This window comes from Pleurodeles waltl, chromosome 2_1, assembly GCF_031143425.1.
Source record: "Pleurodeles waltl isolate 20211129_DDA chromosome 2_1, aPleWal1.hap1.20221129, whole genome shotgun sequence".
Lineage (NCBI taxonomy): Eukaryota > Metazoa > Chordata > Amphibia > Caudata > Salamandridae > Pleurodeles > Pleurodeles waltl.
The window spans coordinates 55,474,215-55,495,196 of NC_090438.1; the positions used below are offsets into that span (position 1 = coordinate 55,474,215).

General features: G+C 43.6%; 1 protein-coding gene across 1 annotated transcript in view; it reads left to right on the plus strand.

Annotated features, from left to right (window-relative positions):
* LOC138258332 (lectin-like) overlaps window positions 1-19,882 on the plus strand; it is a 63,178-nt gene extending 43,296 nt beyond the window's left edge. The window contains exons 2-4 of the mRNA XM_069205932.1: window positions 10,779-10,910; window positions 15,860-15,962; window positions 19,587-19,882. Coding sequence (XP_069062033.1) covers window positions 10,779-10,910; window positions 15,860-15,962; window positions 19,587-19,657 — 306 coding nt within the window. The 3' untranslated portion in view covers window positions 19,658-19,882. The remainder of the gene's footprint in view (window positions 1-10,778; window positions 10,911-15,859; window positions 15,963-19,586) is intronic.
* The last annotated feature ends 1,100 nt before the right edge of the window (window positions 19,883-20,982 follow it).

Below are 20,982 nucleotides of genomic sequence, written 5' to 3' on the forward strand. Positions count from 1 at the left end.
GATATTCAGGGGCACACCACCGTCATATAAAGTTCACAAGGCCCTTCACCATACTAGCTCATCTACACGCACAGTTGACAAGGAGCTTTAGTAACTGGCCCATCCTCAGGTATGATTCACGAGTCCCTTTGCTTACATGCACCGTTTCGGTGTATGATTAGCCCTATTGGCCCATATTGAAGGTCCTTTACTTTTGTCTAGAGCTCAAGTGGCTTTAAGCACATGCACTGCTAATGACCTCACAATGTCCTCCAATGAGACTTCGGCCCTCTCTGGCGGGTGGCAGTTGTCTGTATTGGGACTCTAAAAATGCTGATGAGAGAGTAGCGGAAACCTCCTTATACATTATCTAGCCCCTGTATGGCTGTAACTTACCCATCTTCTATAGCTATGTTGGAGACACCCCCAGTGAGATTGGGTCTCTGACTTTAGACAGCGTTCCCCAGTACCTACAAGACTGCCAGTTTGATGAAGGGACAAGGAAAATGCACAGGAACTGAAGGGCACCTGCTGCGATTGTTGATAAATATGTTGCATGTTGGAAAATATTGATGTAGTTGTAAGTATCTTGCACTAGTGAGGAATCTCCATAGAAGGTTCCTCGGGATGATAGTCGTTCCACTGCAGTATGCCCTTCGGGTACAAAAGATTTCATCATATGGAACATGTGCAGCAATAGCAACATTCTATGTCACAAGCCATGAATTGCAACCAGCAATCAATGCAATGCAATGAGAGCTTCTTCACTCTTGTTTTTAGCGAACAGGACTACTGAAGATGCTGCGGTTGACCTCTCAGCGTCCGAATCATGCGAAAACATAACCATCTCTGGTACCTACGCGTGCCCCATGTGTGGAATCAAGAAGTGGACCAAAATAGGAAACACGTGTTACCAGCTTTTCTCATCCAAGATCTCATTCTCCAATGCTGAGTTATGTACATATTGGTTCTACTTTACTCTCTTGCGTAAAGAGCACATAAGGAGGCTAAACGTGACTTTAATGTAGTAAAGTCCAGCAGATTTCCAAATTTCAATGAAGCCAGAAAGGGGGGTGGAATAGAGATATGATTTTTCTTGAAAGTAAACTACCCAAGAGAAGACAATAGATCGATGATGAACAGACCATCAATCCACACCAAAAGCCAATCAGACTCCTCACAACCAAGGAGATGGGTTTTTGTTCAACTCAGAGGACTGTTTTGGGGATTGGTTCGATAATGCTAGGTCTTTATGAAGGAGCACAGTGGCCCAAAAGGATCTGATATAGACATCAGGTGCAGCAGAGCTGTTTGAACTAACCATTTGCATCTTAAGCATGAGGTGCTGTACACAGAAAAGTATTGGGTGTCTAGTTGAAGCCAGATCATAGAAACTAGGATGCAAGGGCCATGGGGAAACTGATGTAACTAGTTCAATACTGGACTAGCGAAACAATGTTATGGGTGACTTTTTTTTGTTTGGATTTGAGCAAGATAAAGTCTAGTGCCAATGCCAAGAGTCCAGGGCCTGATTTACTATTACTGTTCACAAACTAGGGATGTTCAAATGGCACCCGATTTGTTTGTGAATGAGGATATAATTTGCAATGCAACCTATGTCATAACAGGTTTCATCGCAAAGCTTTCAATTGCACGAGTTCACAAAATGACCTGCCTAATGAATATTAATTTCTCAGTTTGCATTTTTTATCTCTCTGTGGATGGCATGAATGTAGGGTTGGTGGTCTGTAAAGAACAGCAGACATACATTGCTGCATTTGCATGCTCGATTGGAGAACTTTTTTTAAAGCAGCCTATGTTCATAAAAGAGACAGGTGCAGCTTTAAAAATATATATATGTTTTCAGTTTGTGAACACATCAGCAGGCGTAAGCAGGGGTCCCCTGGATCGCTACATGCACCCCATGTCCATCCAACATGGTTCCTATAGAGAATCTGACCCATGGATAGAGTTTGCCTTTTTAAAATCAGTTACTACTCTCTTTGAGGTGTTGGTACCTTTAAACAGGTTGTGATTATGGCTGCAAACAATGAAATATACAATTGCAAATTGCAATCAGGAGAGGACCTCCTTTCACGCCGCTTCCTAACCACGATCCTTAATAATTCTCAAGACCCTTTTGCAAGTCAAAAATGCTTTTCAAAGTCACAAAAGAGGTTTAGGACATGGCAAAACACAACCTTGCAATCAAAATGATCTAATTTTGTGAATTTCAGGGTTTGCGACCACAACACTTGGCTACATGTCTGAAGTGCAAGGTCAACAACTTAAGGCCTTATTTAGAGTTTGGAGGACAGGATACTTTGTTACAAGTATGGTAGATGTCCCATCCGGCATATTACAAATACATCATTATAATCGATAGCACTTGTAATACCATGGGTTGGCTATTCAGGGTTTGCCAAACTATCCCATACAACAAATTCCAAATAAGGCCCTTAGTTACCAGAACACGTCTTTTTCGTGGACTTTGGGATGGTTTTAGCAAAGACTACTTAAGAATACAACATAGACATTAGAGGCCGCATGCTATAACACAATTCATTTAGCCTTAAATATGATAAAGAAGAATGGCATGGGAAATAACTCTTCCGTACAGCAAAGAAGCCAGAAATGTGACCAGCAGCACTAGAAAGACGAAGACTCGGAAAGATCCACTAAGAACATAATATATGTTGGAATGTGGGAGATAAGGCTTTGCAAGCCCTTTGAGTGCAGTGACACATGATTAGTGCAGTCTACATATCACATCTGCATGAAGACTTTCCAGAAACTCTGTAACAGTGTCAAATACTAACCAGGTCTCACTCCTCGTAGCCTTGTAAACTCTGGTGTCCGACATGTCCACTGGAGATGCTACAGTCCACTGACGTGTGTGCAGACACTGAATCTTCCGCACATTATTCCAGGGCAGAACGTTAAAGCTTGGATTTGGAGAGGTGAAGATTTATCCACCTGCATTTCTTCCCTGAAAGGTAAATCTGTAATTCATACTTAACATCCTTAAGAACCCAATACAAGCATAAAGCCTAAATATTTTTTTATTGGGCTCTGAAAAGACAAGAAAAGTGATGTATTCTCCATTTAACTCATACAGGTCATAGTTCACTATCTCCCAATGTTTCTACATGTTCTATATCCCAAGGGTAGAAAACACAGATTTCATGGTCATCCATGCATATTCCTTCCAGTCCATGATCACTCCTCAATGGGCTAGGCTATAACACCTTGGTGTCCCTCGTGTCTTGTCATCTAGAGCTTTACAACAGGAAGGGTGTCTGAGCTTATCACCTTCCTTCAGGTGGTTCAGTAAGTTTCAGATTTCTTCCATGTAATGGGTCCAGACAGGATGCAGGGCCAGTGTGCCAGGATGGCAGGGAACCATAGAGACCAGGACAGCTGAGACCAATGGAAACAGAAAAAGGACTTTCTTTTCAGCCACGTTGGCGCCATGTTGGAGGTGCTCAATCTACCAGGGAAGGATTAATAAACCCCGTCAACCTCATTTGTGCGCTTTGATTGGCCATCTCGACCAGTAAGAGACTTCAGACTTGAAGCCAGTGCCTGCTGAACTCAAAAACCTACGATTTACATAAAACCCATGGTTTTGCAGGTACCTGGTAACATGGACTTTAAATTGGCAGCTGCATGCTCTCAGCATGTATATGGTTGCTGAGAAAGGCAAGTTATCTTTGATGTTCCTCTTAAGACTGCACCGCATGAAGAAAGGGAAATAAGATTCTTAGGCTACACATGTGGAGGCCACGCACCAACGGAATTGCATCTGGGTGCAGCCTGGGTGGTAGGTTTGTGGGAGTGTGCGCTGGACCGGCCATGTAATTAAAGTGACATTGACAGATTTTGTGATTGCAAATCCTTTTTCAGAAGCTGTGGCAGGTAGATCCCCAAAGACAAGTGGGACAATGTGTCACAAGAGGTGGCCCTAGAAATTGCACTGGAAGAATTGATGACCTTGAGAATATTCATGGCTTCAGTTGAGGAGAACACGTCAAACTATCCACGGAGGTTGTATCAATCAGGGCAGACATAGCCTCCTTCAATTTGCTCCTGCTTGCAGCTAAAGATAGGATAGCTACTATGGAGCAAAACATGGCAAGCTCTATGGTCTGGGAGCAAGGTCATTGGAACATGCACAAGAAAATCATGGACCTGGAGGATAGAAATTGTTGGTACAATTAGCAATATTCGGGGATCCCGTAAAATCTGGTTGTTAGAAACGGGGGGGGATATTTAAGAGGCCCTAGCACCTTCTTTTGCCACTTTAGCGTCATTTTTCTTACACTAATGTGGCCCAACGAGGCCAAAATCACCGCACCAAATTTGCGCCACTTCATAAACCCTTGCGCCACATTATGCCTATGCCAGGCATAATGTATGCAAGGGGGGGGGGCGTTCCACCGTTAGCAGGGCTGAAAAAATGGCGCAAAGAAATCTAAGAGATCTCTTTGCGTCATTTTCATCTGCATTTCTAACGCCTGCTCAGAGCAGTTGTTAAAAGGAGGCTCCCTTTGGTTTCAATGGGCCTCTGGGTGCTTTGCAGGATTAGCGTCAACATTTTTTACGCTAATCCTGCAAAGCACCAAACTAGCATCAAAAATGTTGACGCTAGTTACCTAACTACCGCCATGGTGCGTACACATGGTGGAGTTAGGGGGCGCTAAGAGGCACAAGCTCTTTTCATAAATCTGCCCAGGGGTTTCTTGCTGTCAGAGTATGCACAATGTACAAGCAGGAACCACCAATCTATTGAAAGTAAGTCAGATACACACGCTAAATTAACCTGTGCTCACACTCTGGTAACTTGGCACAGAGCAGGCAGGCTTAATTTAAGAGGCAATGTGTAAAGTATTTTACACACACACACAGTAACACAATGAAAAACCACAAAAAGACTCCACAAAGTTTTAGAACAATAGAGAAAATGTATCTGAGTACAGCAAGACCAAAATGACAAAAATAAAATCAGTAGAAGTCCAGATATGAACTTGTAAAGATTAAGGGCCACATGTACAAATGATTTTAGCAATTGCAAATGAAGAATCAGGCCGTTTGCAACTGCTAAATAGCCTTGCCGAATTGCAAAATAGGTTTCTGGGTCGCTATTAGGAAGGGGCGTGTTAAGGGCGTCCCTTCCTAATAGCGAGTCGCAGTGGGATGTATGGATGTTTTGCAACTGGAATGTCGTCGCAAAACATTCACAGTTTACCACCAACTTCAAGTTGGTGGTAACCCATTCACAAAGGGGATGGGGTCCCCAAAGGTCTCCTTCCCCTTTGCACATGTGGGCTCAAACATTCTTTAGGAGAAGGCAGTAGTCCCACAGACCACTACCTGCTCCTAAAAAATGGAAAGAAAAGGAAAACGGGATGCAATGCAAAAACTTGATTTATTGACCCCAGCAGGCTACAATCCAGGTGATTATAGCCATTCACAATGGGTCGCAAATTGTGACCTGTCTCATAAATATTGATGAGGCAATTCTATTTGCGACCCACTAGGAATCACAATATGTGTCTGAGACACATTGGTACGTCGCAGTAAATAGTGCTTAGAAGTCACTAGTGGTCAAAAGGTTACTTGGGGTCACGAGGGACCGGTGCAAATCCAAAGTTCGGGCTGACTGCAATGAAGGGTAGGCTGGCTACAGGAGCCAGACAGGTCCTGATAACAAAGTACCTTGGATGGAGCTCTGGTTCAAGTCGAGAGTCTACTGCATCACTGCTGAGCCATGCAAAGATGCTTTTCGGTTACCAGGTATTCTGAGGGCCATTATATTCCTCGGAGTGCATGCATACTAAGAGACAGGTGATCAGGTTTTATCCTTAATGCTCTTGTCAACATTATTGACTGACCTAGCCCAGACACTTGAGGAGGATATTTCCAAGGAGGAAATCAATGAGGTGATACATGAATTGCCAATTGGCCAAGCCCCAGGGTTAGATGAATTTCCGTCAGAATTTTCTAAGGCCAACATATGAAGACAAGCTCCCCTGTTACATAAAAGTTTTGGAGATTGGGAGAGACAAAGGGATGATAAAAGCTCATTGCCAGAATCTAACAAAGTCAAGATTGCCTTTGTCAAAAACTGTACAAAGACTACTGGTGTGTGAAATTCTGTCATTTCCTTTCACATAATTACCTGGAATTACATGAAATTGCGCATAATTATGCAAAATGCAGATCTGTCATTTTGCACTATACATTAGAGAAAAATGCATCCTGGTGTAAATTTTTGCAAAACAGCTGATGCTTCTATGCGTTTGTAGTAAATTTTTCCCATCAGTTACCGGAATTGCGCCAGTAGCAGTAAATTTGAATTGCGTCAGTAGCAGTAACTTTTTACCACGAACGGTGCATGATTACGCAAAGTGGCATGATGACATAATTTTAGGAATTTTACATAGCAAGTAGAATGCAAAATTGCTAAAAATTGCTGAAAATTTCACCTCAATCTAATAAAGACCCATTGATCTGCAGGAGTTTCAGATCCAACCCGCTGGTAAAAACTGACATTAAGATTTTAGCTACAATTCTAGCAGACGGATTAAAGGCAGTTTTGGCAGTATTGATCCACTCACATTTAGTGGGGTTTGTTTTGCATTGATCATTGGCAGCTCATTTGAGATCGCTAGCCCACGTATTATGGCAGGTCTGCAGGGACATTGAAGAAAGGGTGGCAATCTCATTAGATGTGGAGAAAGGCCTTTGATAGGGTAGAGTCAGGCTCCTTATTTAGAGAATAGATGGGCATTGGAACAAAGTTTCTGAGGAAGAAGAGGTGGCTGTATTTATGAATCTGACTGTGGCGGTGACCTGCAATGGCTACATGTGATCTTCCTTTGAGATCAAGAGAGGGACCTGGTAGGACAACCCACTCACCACTTTGTTATTTTTACTAACCCATAAGCTTTCATTGATAGTGATCCGCTGAGGTACAAAGATGAAAGGGGATAACAACACCTGAAGGCTTTTATAAAGCCCTATTTGATGATGACAATGATATAATAGTGAGGGTGTTGTTATCATACATGGCCATATTAGAATGCATTTCTGATTCTCAGTCTTTTCAGACTAGCACAGCGCCTTGAATAGATGTGAAGCCCTGCGATGGCCCCAATCACAAGGGTCCGTCCCTTGAGAAAGGTTCTGTGCTGAAGTAGCTAGGGATCCTAATCAATCAAACCATAAAGCGCTAGACAATATGAACCTGTTAATTTCTAAACGGAGGAGGGGCTTGAGTAGGTGGACCTCACCAAACCTCATGGGGATGGGTGCTCCACACTTGAATTCGTTTTTGCAGTGTTACCATTACGCACCCGTGTGATACTGCTCAACACAGTGGCCAAAATTTGGAAGACCTTTATTTGGCAGGGAAGAAAGCCAAGATTGATAATGGCCAAAATAGTGAAATTATATGCAGCCACTAAACATGGAGGTCTGGGATTGTGACACCTGCAGCCATAATGGCTGCCCTTTCAGCTGGAACAAGTGTGTTTTTTGATACATGATTTCCTGGAAAACCAGAGACTGAGAATTGTGTTTTTAGGCAGATTGTGGTCTCTCTACATAAAAGACAATCAGAAATCTGTGAAAGTGAACATCATTATTCATGCAAAGACATGGATGTTGCACCTCACAATATCATGTGATCCAATTTGAGAAAAAAGATGCTTGACGACTTCTATAGCAGTTGTCAGAAGATGCATATGTAGGCTATGGAGGTCGAATAAAGATTGAATCTCGGATAAAAGAAGGGGCAGATTTATGAAAAGTGGCGCTGCACCTAGTGCAGTGCCACTTTTCTTGCGCCCGTTAGCTCTCCCCTAACGCGTACATGTGTGCGCCGTATTTGAGATCCAGTGCACTATGGCGGTAGTTGAGAAACTAGTGTCATAGTTTTTTACGCTAATCCTGCAAAGCGCCCAGAGGCCCATTGAAAACAATGGGAGCCTCCTTTTAATGCCTGCTCTGATCAGGCGTTAAAAATGACGCAAAGAAATCTCTCAGGCATAATGTGATGCAAGGGGTTACAAAGTGGCGCAATACCAAGTAAATATGGCGCAGCGTTTTTGGCTATCTAACGCCACCTTAGTGTAAAAAATGATGCTCATGTTTCGTTAGGATGGCGCTATGTCCTCTTAAATCTGGGCCAAAATGTTTTACATGGCGTCCTATGAAAAAATAATTTACCACCTGACCGGTCAGTTAGACATGTTTGAGGCTGTATGGGGCAACTTTTTAAAGGGCTGAAGGGATATCAGGACAGTAGAGAGAGAGGCAGGAGGCAGATACTGCCAGTGGGGAGCTGCTGGAGTGTGAGCATAGAGGAGATGGACCAGTTGGGCTTCTTTTCATGCTGAAATACCTACAAGATATCAGCGCCCAAGCTGCAAGCATTGATGGATATGGTTGCCTCATAGACTGATATTACTCACCTTTATAATAGGTAGATTCATGGGTTGGGTGACACTAAGTTTAGGAGAGCTGAAGATCCGCTGGGAATCCAGAAATATGGTTGAGTCTCAAGATAGGGTGAGTATGGGAGAGGACAGGTGAAGGAGGAGGTGGATACAAAAATGCTTGACATTTTATCCTTGGTTGTTTAACTATCCTGGTCATACTGAATGTACAAATGCTACTTTGGAATACGGGTTGAATGTTAAAAAAACATGTTTAAAACTTTTATGTTGTTTTCTCTATGGATAAGATTGTATTTTCACCTTTCTACTTCAATTATGAATCATTTTTTAAAATCATTATAAATGATGAAAGATTCCCATATCCATCTTTAGCACAGACCACGCTCTTCTAGCGTGACTATTCACATAGACAAATAAGGCACTTTAACCTGATTACACATCTTTTACATAGAAGGCCTTTGCATATTTCTCAACATTTTTCTGTGTGCCAAATAACTCATTTAGGCCCTCATTACAACCTCGGCAGTCTTTCCTCAAGACCGCTGAGGCTGCGGGCACCAGAATATCGCCATTGCTGGTAGTATGTCTGGCCCCCTATTATGACTTTTCTGTTGGGCCAGCAGACGGTAACAGTGTTTTCGTCCGCTGGCCCAGTGGAAAAGTCACATCAACATTGCTGCGGGCTCGTAATAGAGCCGGCAGCACCGCTGATGTGCAGCGGGTGCAGTAGCACCCGTCGCACATTTCACAGTAAAATGCGCAATGGGGATATGCCTGGGGGCCTTTGCACTGCCCATGAGTCCCCCTACCACCAGCCTTTCCATGGCGGTGTCTACCGCCATGGAAAGGCTGGCGGTAAGGGGAATCGAAATCCCCAGGGCAGCGCTGCCCTGGCGGATTACAACCGCCCGGACCACCATGGCGGTATATCGCCGGTCTCCAGCCTGTTGGTGGTACTATCGCCACTATAGCCCTGGCGGTCACCGACCGCCAGGGTTATAATGAGGGCCTTCGTTTTTTTAATTCCTAATAGAAGGATTCTAGCAACAACCTTTGTTGACTAAATGGTTGTGCAGACATATGAAGGAGAGATTCTATTGTAGTTGTGACTATCTAGAAATTGGTCTCAAATCCAATAATACAATGTATATGCAGCATCAAATTCAGGCCATACTTAGAAAAGGAACTGTACACTGAACCTCAATGAGCACCACAGTATAACCAAATTATGCTAGTCTTGTGTCCTGAAAAAGGCTGTACAACAAAAATGTCATGTATCGAAACACTGTCTGCATTTGTTTCTGTCAATTTGGTTAGAGCAGGGCCACCTTATATGCATCACTCCCTCCCAAAATTAGAAATTAGGCCCATATTTATACTTCTTTAGCACCGCATTTGCTGTGCTTTTTAACGCAAAATCGGCGTAAACTTACAAAATACAGTTGTATTTTGTAAGTTTGCGCCGCTTTTGCGCCAAAAAATGACGCAAATGTGTCGCTAAACAAGTATAAATATGGGCCTTAGTTTCTTTACAAATACTTGGTGTAAGACCATAGTATGTCTCTAACTTTATTATCCGATCACTTGTAAAAACACATAAAATACTTACTTTTTATATATGAATATTAGTAGTTTGTGTTGTACTGAACAATTCTAAACTATTGTTCTAAATATGTTGTGCTAACTGTGCATGTCACAATTTATTTTATGCCGAAGGAAAAAACAGTAGGGAGATTTTATTGCATTGCTAACAAATTACGCACTACATATCTTTTAGATTTTTTGGACTACGTAACACAAATATCAGCAATCTAGATATGTTCATCATTCCATGCATGCCCAGGTATGGTAACAAAAGAAGGATAAATGCCCATTGCCAGAATCAAACAGAGCCAATATTGCACTTGTCAATAACTGGATAAGGACTATTGGTGTGTGAAATTTGTTTAATTTGCTCTATCGTAATTATTCAAAATTATATGAAATTATCCCTAATTATGCAAAATGCAAATCCGTCATTTAGCACTATATATTAGAACAAAATGCATCCTTATGTCAATGTTTTCACTATGGACAACAGCTGTGCTTGAGAAGCAATGTCTGACCCCGCCACCCTATGTCGCCATGTTGCTGTAAATTATCTAAAGGAAGTTTAGGGCTAGGCGAGTATGTGCCGGGTTAAAGATAGCCTGTTTGACACAGTAGGTTTTCCATGGCATTTACTGAGTTTCACTGAGATCAGTTATGAACTCATGCCTGTCATGTATGGTTTGCTTTAATGGGAAGGTGTGGGTCACGTGACCCCCATATCTGCTAACCTCTCCATTTCTTTGCCAGATGTACTGCAGGAAGGTCATCCGTGGTGGGCGCCTGGCTTCCATCCATGCCTATTGGGTCAACAGACAGCTGGCGAAGATGTGCCATGCCAATGCTCCGCGCGCCTGGGTTGGAGGACTCTACCTTCATGAGGTATATTTAAATGAGCACGAGGAGAACGGTACCAACACTGGTGGGGGGAGTTTGAGTTTATTGAAAGGTCTGTTTGGTCTCCATGTCACTCTTGGAAGACCCTTTGGGGTTAATCCACAAAGGGACACATCTACATGTATAAACTGCAGCAAGTGAAATTCAGGTCTATGCAAAAGTTACTTAATTTAACCTGTTAAAAAACATTCCATTTGTATGTCACCCATGGAAAGGTAACTCGTACTTTGAAAAAATCAGATGGAAATAAGGTATTCACCATGAACATTGATAGTAGCTTGAAAAAAGATTAATTTTGACTTTTCACGAACAATATATGCACAGAGTTAGGAAAGTACTTGATTTTATTTTGTTTTTTCTTTCTTCCTGTTTCCAGTAATAATCGATAGCAAAGTTTCTTTGCATCCCTCTCCTTCCTATGCAGATCTAAATTTCAAAGTGTCTAATGCATTTCAATTTCTTTTTCAGACAACCTTGAGTCCTTCTAGACAAAGGACTCTACCCTAGGTCAACCAGGGCTAAACCATGCCAGGTTTGCAGGACAGCCACATATAGAGGGTTTGCATACAGTGAATCTAAAATGATGCCATATACCCCATATACAACACTCCGCTGCCTCTTTATCTAGAGCGGACTATATAAATACCATATACATACATACATACATACACATGCTGACTGCTTTGGGCCAATGTTGGAAAACCCTTGTGTTAGAAGTTGTTCCCAGTAAATTTCCAAACACTTTGTAGTACACTTGAAATCGTTTACATTGTAATTTGCATACAAAATCCTCCGCCGTATTGCTCACACGCCCTTTTTTAGGTTGAGCGCCCAAGCGCTTTGACCTGTTGTTATCTATCAGTGGGCTTTTCACCACGCCTACCTCACGTCCATCACTATCACTCGCTCATGGGCTTTCCTTTCAAAAATCCTTTGTTATCATTGGTAAATGCTTTATGTTTGTCCCTCCTTGAGGCAGTTTTGTTACTGTTTTGGCCATCGACCGTGTTACATGGATAATTGCACGATTGCCGATACGTTTGACTGCAAGCGAACTTTTTCATTTTGTGTCTCTCCTTCCCGCTTATGCGCTGCTATGTTTAAGTGTGTTGCTTATTAGTAACACTCCCCCCTCTCTTAGTGTTTTTCATCTAGCTAGGCTCTGCTGTGTCCAATTTATGTGGCAAGAAAAGTCCATTTAGGAATTTACAACACCAATAGCTCTAACTCAAACAAATGCGAGACCCATTGCATTGCAAATGCTTATTTAAGAATATGCCCCTTGGACTACAGCTCTTTCACACTTCTTTACACCCTCGTCATTCATAATTGCTTAATACGTGCATAGATCATAAATGCATAACTTGAACTTTCTAGTTTAGTGGATAGGCTGCGTTATAGATGAAGAATTAATGACTTTTGCCAGGCACAAGTTTGACCTGCTGCTCTAAAAAAAAAAAATCCAAAAAAACCTGGGCCCCACTGTAAGAAAGTAATAATGCTGTGGATACACAGAAATATTTATACCAATATTAGTGACAATGGTGAGCATTGTAGGGGGTGGAGAGGGCAGCGGGGGACCAGGTTTGGAGTATTCAGTCCTCTTTCAGTGTGTGCTAGGAAGGGAAACGCATAGGAACAAGGGAGATGATTCTAGAGCCGGTGTCACACACACCCTGAAATAGCACAAAATGAATGTTGTGTTCATTTGCCGAGTCAAAGAAGGAAGGCTATGGCCCTCATTCTGAGTTTGGCGAGTGGCAGAGGCGGCCCGCCAAACTCAAACCGCCGGTAGACTACCATTGTGGTCTGAACACCGCCCGCCATATGAAGAGTTCACTGCAATGCCGGAGAGCGGAAATTGTGTTTCTGCCCGCCGCCCCTGCAGTGAACAGGGCCTTAACATTGACGCCGGCTCGTAATTGAGCCGGCACCAATGTGGCAGTGCGGGAGATGCAGCAGCACCCATCACGCTTTCCACTGCCCGTAATTTGGGCAGTAGGATGCGCAACAGGGCTGTCCATGGGGGCCTGTGCACTGCCCATGCCAAGTGCATGGACAGTACAGGGGCCCCCATGGGGCCTCCTGCACCTCCTTTCTGTCAGCCTTTGCATGACAGGGCTACCGCCATGCAAAGGCTGGCGGAAAGCGGACTCGTAATCCCCTGGGCAGCGCTCCAAGCAGCGCTGCCCTGGTGGATTTAAACTGCCAAGACCACCAGGCTGTCGGCAGGTGGGAACCTGCCGGTGCCGGCGATCTGACTGTGGCGCTTTCACCGCGGTCATAATGCCGTGGTCGGACCGCCGCTTTGGCGGCGGTCCGACCGCGACAAGGGTCATAATTAGGCCCTATGTGTGGATTACTTAAAACAAGTAGCATTTAACTTCCCTTCATAGCATCAGGGCACGTGCCATGCACTGGGCGCCCTGATCTGGTCTGCACCATAGCGCACTTTCAACTGGGTGTGTCGGCTGCAGACCAGGTATGTGTGAACTATGATAGGTAATGCGCGGCCGCCAGGGCAGCCACGCACTCAAGCCTGCATTGGGAACAGTGCATTAGTGAAAGGCAGACCCCCTGTTTGAAGCCACCAGCGGACCTTTTACAGTGAAGGTGGCAACACAGCCTTCACTTCAGAAGGGGGACAGAGATTCCTCTACAGCTGTGGTTTTCAAATTGTTTAATGCTGCGCCCCCCAAAAGTTGAAAAAAAAAAAATCATCTGGCCCCCCTCAGCATTTTCACAATTATTCTAGTAAGTTGGCAATGTTTAAATATGACTAGACTTATTCAAACATTGTTGTTCAGTTATGTTACCTTTTTAAAAATGTGCAATATTTTTGTTCTGCTTAAAACAAAGCTCTGTTATCAGCATAATGCTTCTTTTGGCCAGAGCCTGGCACCCCCCCCTGGCATCATGTGAAGCCCCCTAGGGGGGCTGCCCCCCTTTTTGAAGACCCCTGCTCTACAGGCATGTGCAATGTGTGCCTGAGGTGGCCATAGTAGCCCTTTTGTCCCCTTTCAAGGCGCTGTCTCAGGAGGCGCACTGACTGCGCACCACCTCTATGTGGCCCACATTCGGTGCGCTTTCTGACCGCTCCATTGCCCCTTTACCCTCTTTCATAGTGTTGCACGGGGCAGAGGCAAAGTATTCCCTCATTTGCATGGGCCACTCCCTCATGGACATGAAGGAATGAGGGAATGCCCCCTTAGGGCCAAGCCTATCTCGATGTGTGATCTTTAATTCAGAAAGGGCTGCTCAGAAAGTGGGGACACACAGCCACTATGTCCCTGGATACCTTTGTGCAATTTGGCCCCGGGAACAAATGTGAAATATGCCACTTTAGAGATTGTTAAATCCATTTGGAAAATACAAAAAATTATGCTTTGACTAGAAAAAGAAGTATGAAAATGGTGATACAAAATAGTGTAACGATAGAAGCGGCCAATCAAGAGTGATATGAACTCAATTTCCACTAGTTCATGCTCAGGTAGAACTCTGGTTTAACTGCCCATAATACTAGCAAGCATCTGTCTTTGCTACCTCAGAGTTCAGAGTGTAACTCCATAGGAAGGGCCTTAAATGACCTGTCTCAAGGAATGCATTTCCAGCATGTATATAAGTAAGTATGTATATGTGGTGTATCTATAATGCAAACCTAGCCAACGATAATGCTATTATCAGTGAGTAGCACTTAGTGCTTAATTTGTCCTGGTGTTTTCCGGTGCTCAGCGCAGTCCCTTAATTGTTACCACTAGCATTTACTTATGACAGTCCACCACATGGTGGCACTGTCTGCCTACTTATGTATGGCGCACATCAGTTTAACAATTAATGGACATATAAAAATAATTATAGAGCATCCAGGCCAGTCCTACTGCTTTGGGTGACCTGGAATTGTCAGAACCGTCACATTTATAGGAATGTGATCGTTAGTAAGAAGCGTTTATACTGGCATGTGGCAGTGATGGCATTTCCAGTCAGTAGCACTTTATGCAGTGGCCTCCTGAGAAGTACCTTGGGCTTTGGCACGTGAGTATTTACAAATTAAACATGGTTAGCGCCCCAAAAGGCTTGTTTGCATATTTTTAGACCATTTGAACCCATATTTGAAATACATTTGATAGAGCAGCTCTGATTCCAGGATGCACAGACTGACCTTTATTTGCAGAATGTTTTCATTCATGTAAAAAATGAGATAGGAGATACTCACCAGAAAGCTTCTGGGAGAAGATTAGGAAGCTACAATGACCGCACATTTCTATTTTGCACAGAACCACAATGACAACCGCTCTAATGGCACTTGGCTAGGGGCAGCTCTTGCTAGAATCTGGCCACCAGTTTTCTCAGAGATTCTTCAACAGCTCTAAAGTCAGTTGTTTGATTTTTACCCAGGAGGAAGTGCTCTGGGAAACCTGAGCATCTACTTTGACCAGGGTGTGACACCATCTTCACATATCTCTATCACATGCTGTGGGCCCACTGTGGCTTCACTCACCACCTCTCCTTTGTAGGTCTGAGTAAAGCACTGTCTACCCCCTAAGTCATCATACATCTATCTTTGGGTCAGTGTTGTTCTAACCTGTGGAAGTGCAGTCTCACGTCCTGGTCAGGTGTGACTATGGGACATAAAGCACTGGTATGCACCATCTATGGTGCCTTCATCCTGGTCAGTGAACTGAGGGCACCTTCTATGTGAGACTCACTCTGGCAACAAAATCACATATGGATGAGATGCTGGGTGGAAAGAGACATCTCTGTAACTAGTGCCTTTGCTCTTGATTGCAATTTACCTCTATGTCACTGCAAAAGGCTTTATCTCCAAAGCTATATTTATGTATGCCTCTACATTTTACCCTCTCTCACCAGTCTGTCATCTGACCACTCTGCACCTCTGCTCTAAGCCTCTTCTCTCATTCTCTTTCTGTACCCAGGCTAAAAACTATGTGTGGACAGACGGGACTGAAATGGACTACCAGAACTGGTCACGTGGCGAGCCCAACTTGCTTGCAAAAGAATTCTGTATTGAGATGTTTGGTAAGAGAAAAGAGCAACACCCCACCCTCTGACGTTGATTCAGAAGGCTTAGGGTATGATGTCATGAGTGAATTAATGATGGTATTTCAATAGAGTGGCCCATAGCCACATCCCAGAGAAGGAGTAATAGAAAGTTCAAAGATGGAGATTTCAAGGTGTGACTTCACTGTGATCTTTACCCCTCCTCTGAACGAGTCTAGTACATGTGTAACCTGGTTTTCTCACTGAGTGCACTATAACCTCCTCATGGGCTGTAGTGGTCTTGGGTTGGCACTACCTGTACTGGGGAAGGTTCTTCTGTATAGGTTTGATAGGTGTCCATCTCTGAACGCTCTCCAGCACCTCTAGCAACCGATGAGTGCACAAAATAAGTAAATTATGGGAGATAAATTGTGAGATCAAGAACAGTTTTCTAACCAAACACAGTATCTATTTAAATTTACTGATGTTAATTGCTGTGGGAAAGCTGTTGTACTTGTATGATTTTCGACAGCAATTTGTTAAACAACAATAAAATACGTTCATATATTTGTAAGATTTAAAAGTGGATCTAAGTCACCTGGGTCTTGTGGTAACAGACTATATAGAAATCTACTTTAGACAGTGCCATATGATTCAACATTCTTTCCTTCACTTTAGATTTCTCGCTCAGTTGCATCATTTAGACCAGTGGTTCCCAACCTGTGGTCCGGGGACCCCTGGGGGTCCGCAGAGCTTCCACAGGGGGTCCGCGACTGCTTGGAAAATTAAATAATATTAACAGATTAGGTCCCAGCAGTCAGTGGAGGGGGTCCTTGGATTCTAATAATGATTCAATGGGGGTCCCCAGGTTCCAGTAATGATAAAGTGGGGGTCCACAGAAGTCAAAAGGTTGGGAACCACTGATTTAGACAATAGCGGGCAGACCACTGAGGATACCAGGGCGACGGAGGGCCTACCTCCCATGACCCTGAAGATACTGGGGTGACGGAGGACCTGCCTCCCCTAACCCTGAGGATACCGGGGCGACGGAGGGCCTACCTCCCATGACCCTGAGGAGACTGGGGCGATGGAGCCCTGCCTCCCATGGCCCTGAGGATACTGGGGCAACAGAGGCCCTATCTCCAATCACCCCAGGGAAGACCATCCGCCCTAGTAAAGTTAAGCACTGCTTTGGTTGTGTGCTCCAGCTGACATGGCAGAAGCACTTTTGTTAGAAATGAGTGCTGGGCAGACCGCCACTTCAGCATTGAATTTTCTTCCTCACAAAGAAACCCCCATAGGAGTGTCTGTGGGAAAATAAAGATATCAACAATAGAGACTGGCCCCTTTTACAAAGTGAATAGGGTTCAGCCAAATTAATACAAAAGCTTTTTCCCCTGGACTTGCTGTTAAAATCCAGTCTTTCTCTATGAGGGTGCTTAATTCTTAACCTAAGAGCAGCAGATATAACTTCAATATCCAAAATAACCAATTATACTCCAACCACAACATTTAGAATCTCATAAATATTTAATAAAATACACATAAAATATGACATTTGTTAATATAATTAATTATCAATTGGACTAAATACATCATCCAAAACGTTTAGTGCAAAAACAACATAAAACCAACTGCATACAATCGAAGTATTAGGAAAGGTGGTTGTGTCGCTGCAGCGTTTCAGGGGCTTCTTGCCCTTTATCTCCCCTTTTTCAGGACCAATAACTGAACTAAAACCATTGATACTTTTTAGAATTTTATACCATTTATATTGAACGTGCAGTGCTTTTATTGTCCTTCACCCATAATAATACGAAAAATGTGTTTCTTTCCCAACAAATAAAAACAAATGTTTACAACTTTGCTATTTTAAAATATGCAGCTCTAAATTCATGTGAGTTAAACAACTTTAGCAAGTCTACTGTTCTTTTCCTGGTTGTGGGATAGTAAAAACATATGGCTGTGGCGCACAAGAAGATTTCTTCCTGCATGTGGTGTCCTTGGTTGATTTCCCTGCCCATGCCTGCAGCAGGCCCAGTCAGGGAAACCTACATCAGGAGATCAGTCCAAAATAGTGCAGACCTCCCAGTGGACTAAATGAAGATGACCTGGGGAGCTAGGCTACCATCAGTGACTGACTGCTGGAGTAGATTCAGCAACAGAAGCAATTATCAGCAGGTCTCCTCTTCTCTGAGGGAAGGAGAGTCTCCTCTTGTGGACAGCCCAAGGTCCACTCTTTGCAGGAACTGACTTTGCAGCTGACAGCCACGCAAGAAGGATGAGACACTATCTCCTAGAACCGAGATTCCCAAACTTCTTCCTCCATGAAGTCCAGGCTGGGAGAGGTCAAATTTAATACAGTACTAACATCAAATATCAGTCGGGCACCAGTCATCGAGAGTGAAGTGCTCCATCTCTTCCTTCACTTCACCTAGGACTTGAGCACCTCAATCCTCCCCAAAAAGAGAACTTGCAGGATAATGTGGGGCGTGAACAGAAGGTGTGTGATTAAGATTCACCAAACATCCATCTGTAGCCCATGTACATGTTGATCTATGTGTGTGATCTCTAGCTGGTAAGTGCAAAGTTGTGTGAAACTTGGGTCTGTGATTGGAAAAGCCCACAAAGATGTTTTGGCTCATTTCCTCCCCAGTGACCGGTAACTCACTCACAAGACTCATCGGCACTGGTAGTGATTCGCTGCCCACTTACTGCCCACAAAGAAACTTTAAGCCTGGCCTAGAAACCCCTTTTGAAATTGTGTGCGTTGTAAAGAAGGGCTTCACCACTCTGCTGGTGACTTGCGAGGACTAGTGTCTGGCCTGACAGTACTTGGGTGCCATCAATCCTGTGATTTCCTATCAGTCTGTAGGTGCTAGCCTATCAGGGCCATTCTTTCTTTCATAGGTGATGCCAGGTCCTTTCTAACCAAGCATTCTATAGCAGGGCAGAGGCCCCACACAGGCCGCCCTACTGCCAGTGCCTACAAGCACCATTCTACTCTCTCCAGAGATTATCTCATATCTCATCCTTTCTAAATGAAAGTTGCACTTTAAAACTCACCTAAACACAACCAATTATTAACATAGCAGCACCTATTTGAGAGACTCTGGCTTGAGTGGAAGATGCCCCACAGAAGAATAATAAAGTCAATGTTACTCTGATGCCTTCAGACATTCCTTTCTCACCGAAAGTTCTTCGTGAGAAATTCAGGGCCAGATGTGTCAAAGCGTTTTACTCATTCTGTGTCAATGGGAAAATGTGTTCGTACATATGGCCCTCAGTTCCTATGAATAACCCTGTCCAACTGGGTGGCGTTTCCATACACGGCCTGTTATTGGATCCATTGTGCCAGGACACACAGGTGCTTCATAGTCTCCAGGTCTGGTCTTAGTTGCTTATTCCTATTCAGTCCCTGTTCCTGCCCCAGGTATTTTGGTAAATACCTTCCTGATGTTGTTTCCTGATCCTGCAGTACGGAGAGAGTAGTTAATGCCTGCACCCTGTTTTTCACTGGTGTAGATGACAATGCTGCAAGTTCTCCTGCCATGTGCTGTTCCTCTCCCACTAACTCTTCTCAGACATTCATTTCCTCATCTATCTCAACACATCCATTGCATACAGTTTGTTCCTCTCTTGACGCAGCAATTTCTATTTCAGGTAACGGGAAATGGAATGACCTACCTTGTAAGGTGAAGCAAGCCTATATCTGTGAATACCGCCTACCTTAATGAAGATTCGCAACTAGAAGAAGGTCCACCCTGCAGCTCCTTCGGCTGATGCTTCTCCACGAACACACCAACCTACCACTTGCAAGTCCACTTAGCAATATTGTTTCCAAGTATGAGCTACGCATTCAGTCAAAGCAGCGACTCATAAGATCTTAGTGTGCATGCCTGGGGTCCATTTCTAGGGGCCCTAGCTAAGACGTAGACCAGCAGAGACAGAACACAACTTCCTATGTGCAAATGCTATTTGGCTACTGTCTTGTGCTGCTTGGTATTTGAATAAAATATTGCTATTAAATATCCTAGAATTGGTGATTTTCTTTGGGGAAGGAGACGGATGAAGGTTTAGGACCACCAGGTAAGGAGAAGTGCGTGGATTTAGGCAGATAGGTCTGGGTCGAAAAAATAGCAAATGTGTGTAGACCAGGACATAAGCTGCACTCTGCGCAGAGCACTGTAGATGAAATCTGTTCCACTCCTGGTATTCACTTTTTACAAAGATTGATTTAATTAATACACAGTAGGAATATTTAAGCAGGCCCACTTGCAATTTCTTTACAAGACTTGAACAAGCCAAATTCCAGATTATAAAGAACTTTCGAAAATTGCATAGTGACAATCACATCCCTGTCAGCTCAGAAGAAAATCTATCTGCAACAATTTCCTTACATTGTAGGATCAGAGATAATATTGTCTCATAGTTTAAGTCCTCATGGTCCCACAACATGGAGGAGCTTTTGAGCCTTCTCCTTCAAGATGTCCCTAAATTTTCTAGAGTCATATGATATATATTGAATATAAGAATATTGCACTTCACAAAAAACGTAGGCAGTTTTGCGTGGAAAAGTATACCGTCGGCTAGCCATCCCAAGACACCAGCCGGGCGTCATATTTATGGTATCACGGTAGCCGGCGGTAAGGCCCGGCTAGCGTCCTGAAAAAGGACGCTAGCCAGGTGGGGGAGGCGTAGGAGGAACATGGGGTTGATTTCAGCATGGGTGGATAAATATGGCATTAAGGCCATATCGTCATTTTTTGCACGGTAACGCCTATCTTGCATCTCGTTGACGCAAGGTAGATTCCAGCAGGAAAAAAATGACTTTAACTCCATTACTTTGGCGCTAGACGAGTCTAGCGCCAAAGTATAAATATGAAGTTAGGTTTGCGCCGAATTTGTGTAAAAAAAAAAATGATGCAAATTTGGCGCAAACACAGTATAAATCTGGGCTCAAGGGCTTCATTTACAAAGAAGTGGCACAGCGAGGCGCTGCGGCAAATTTTGCAGAGCCATGTTGTGTCATTTAAAAAAGGCAGAGATGCACTGTATA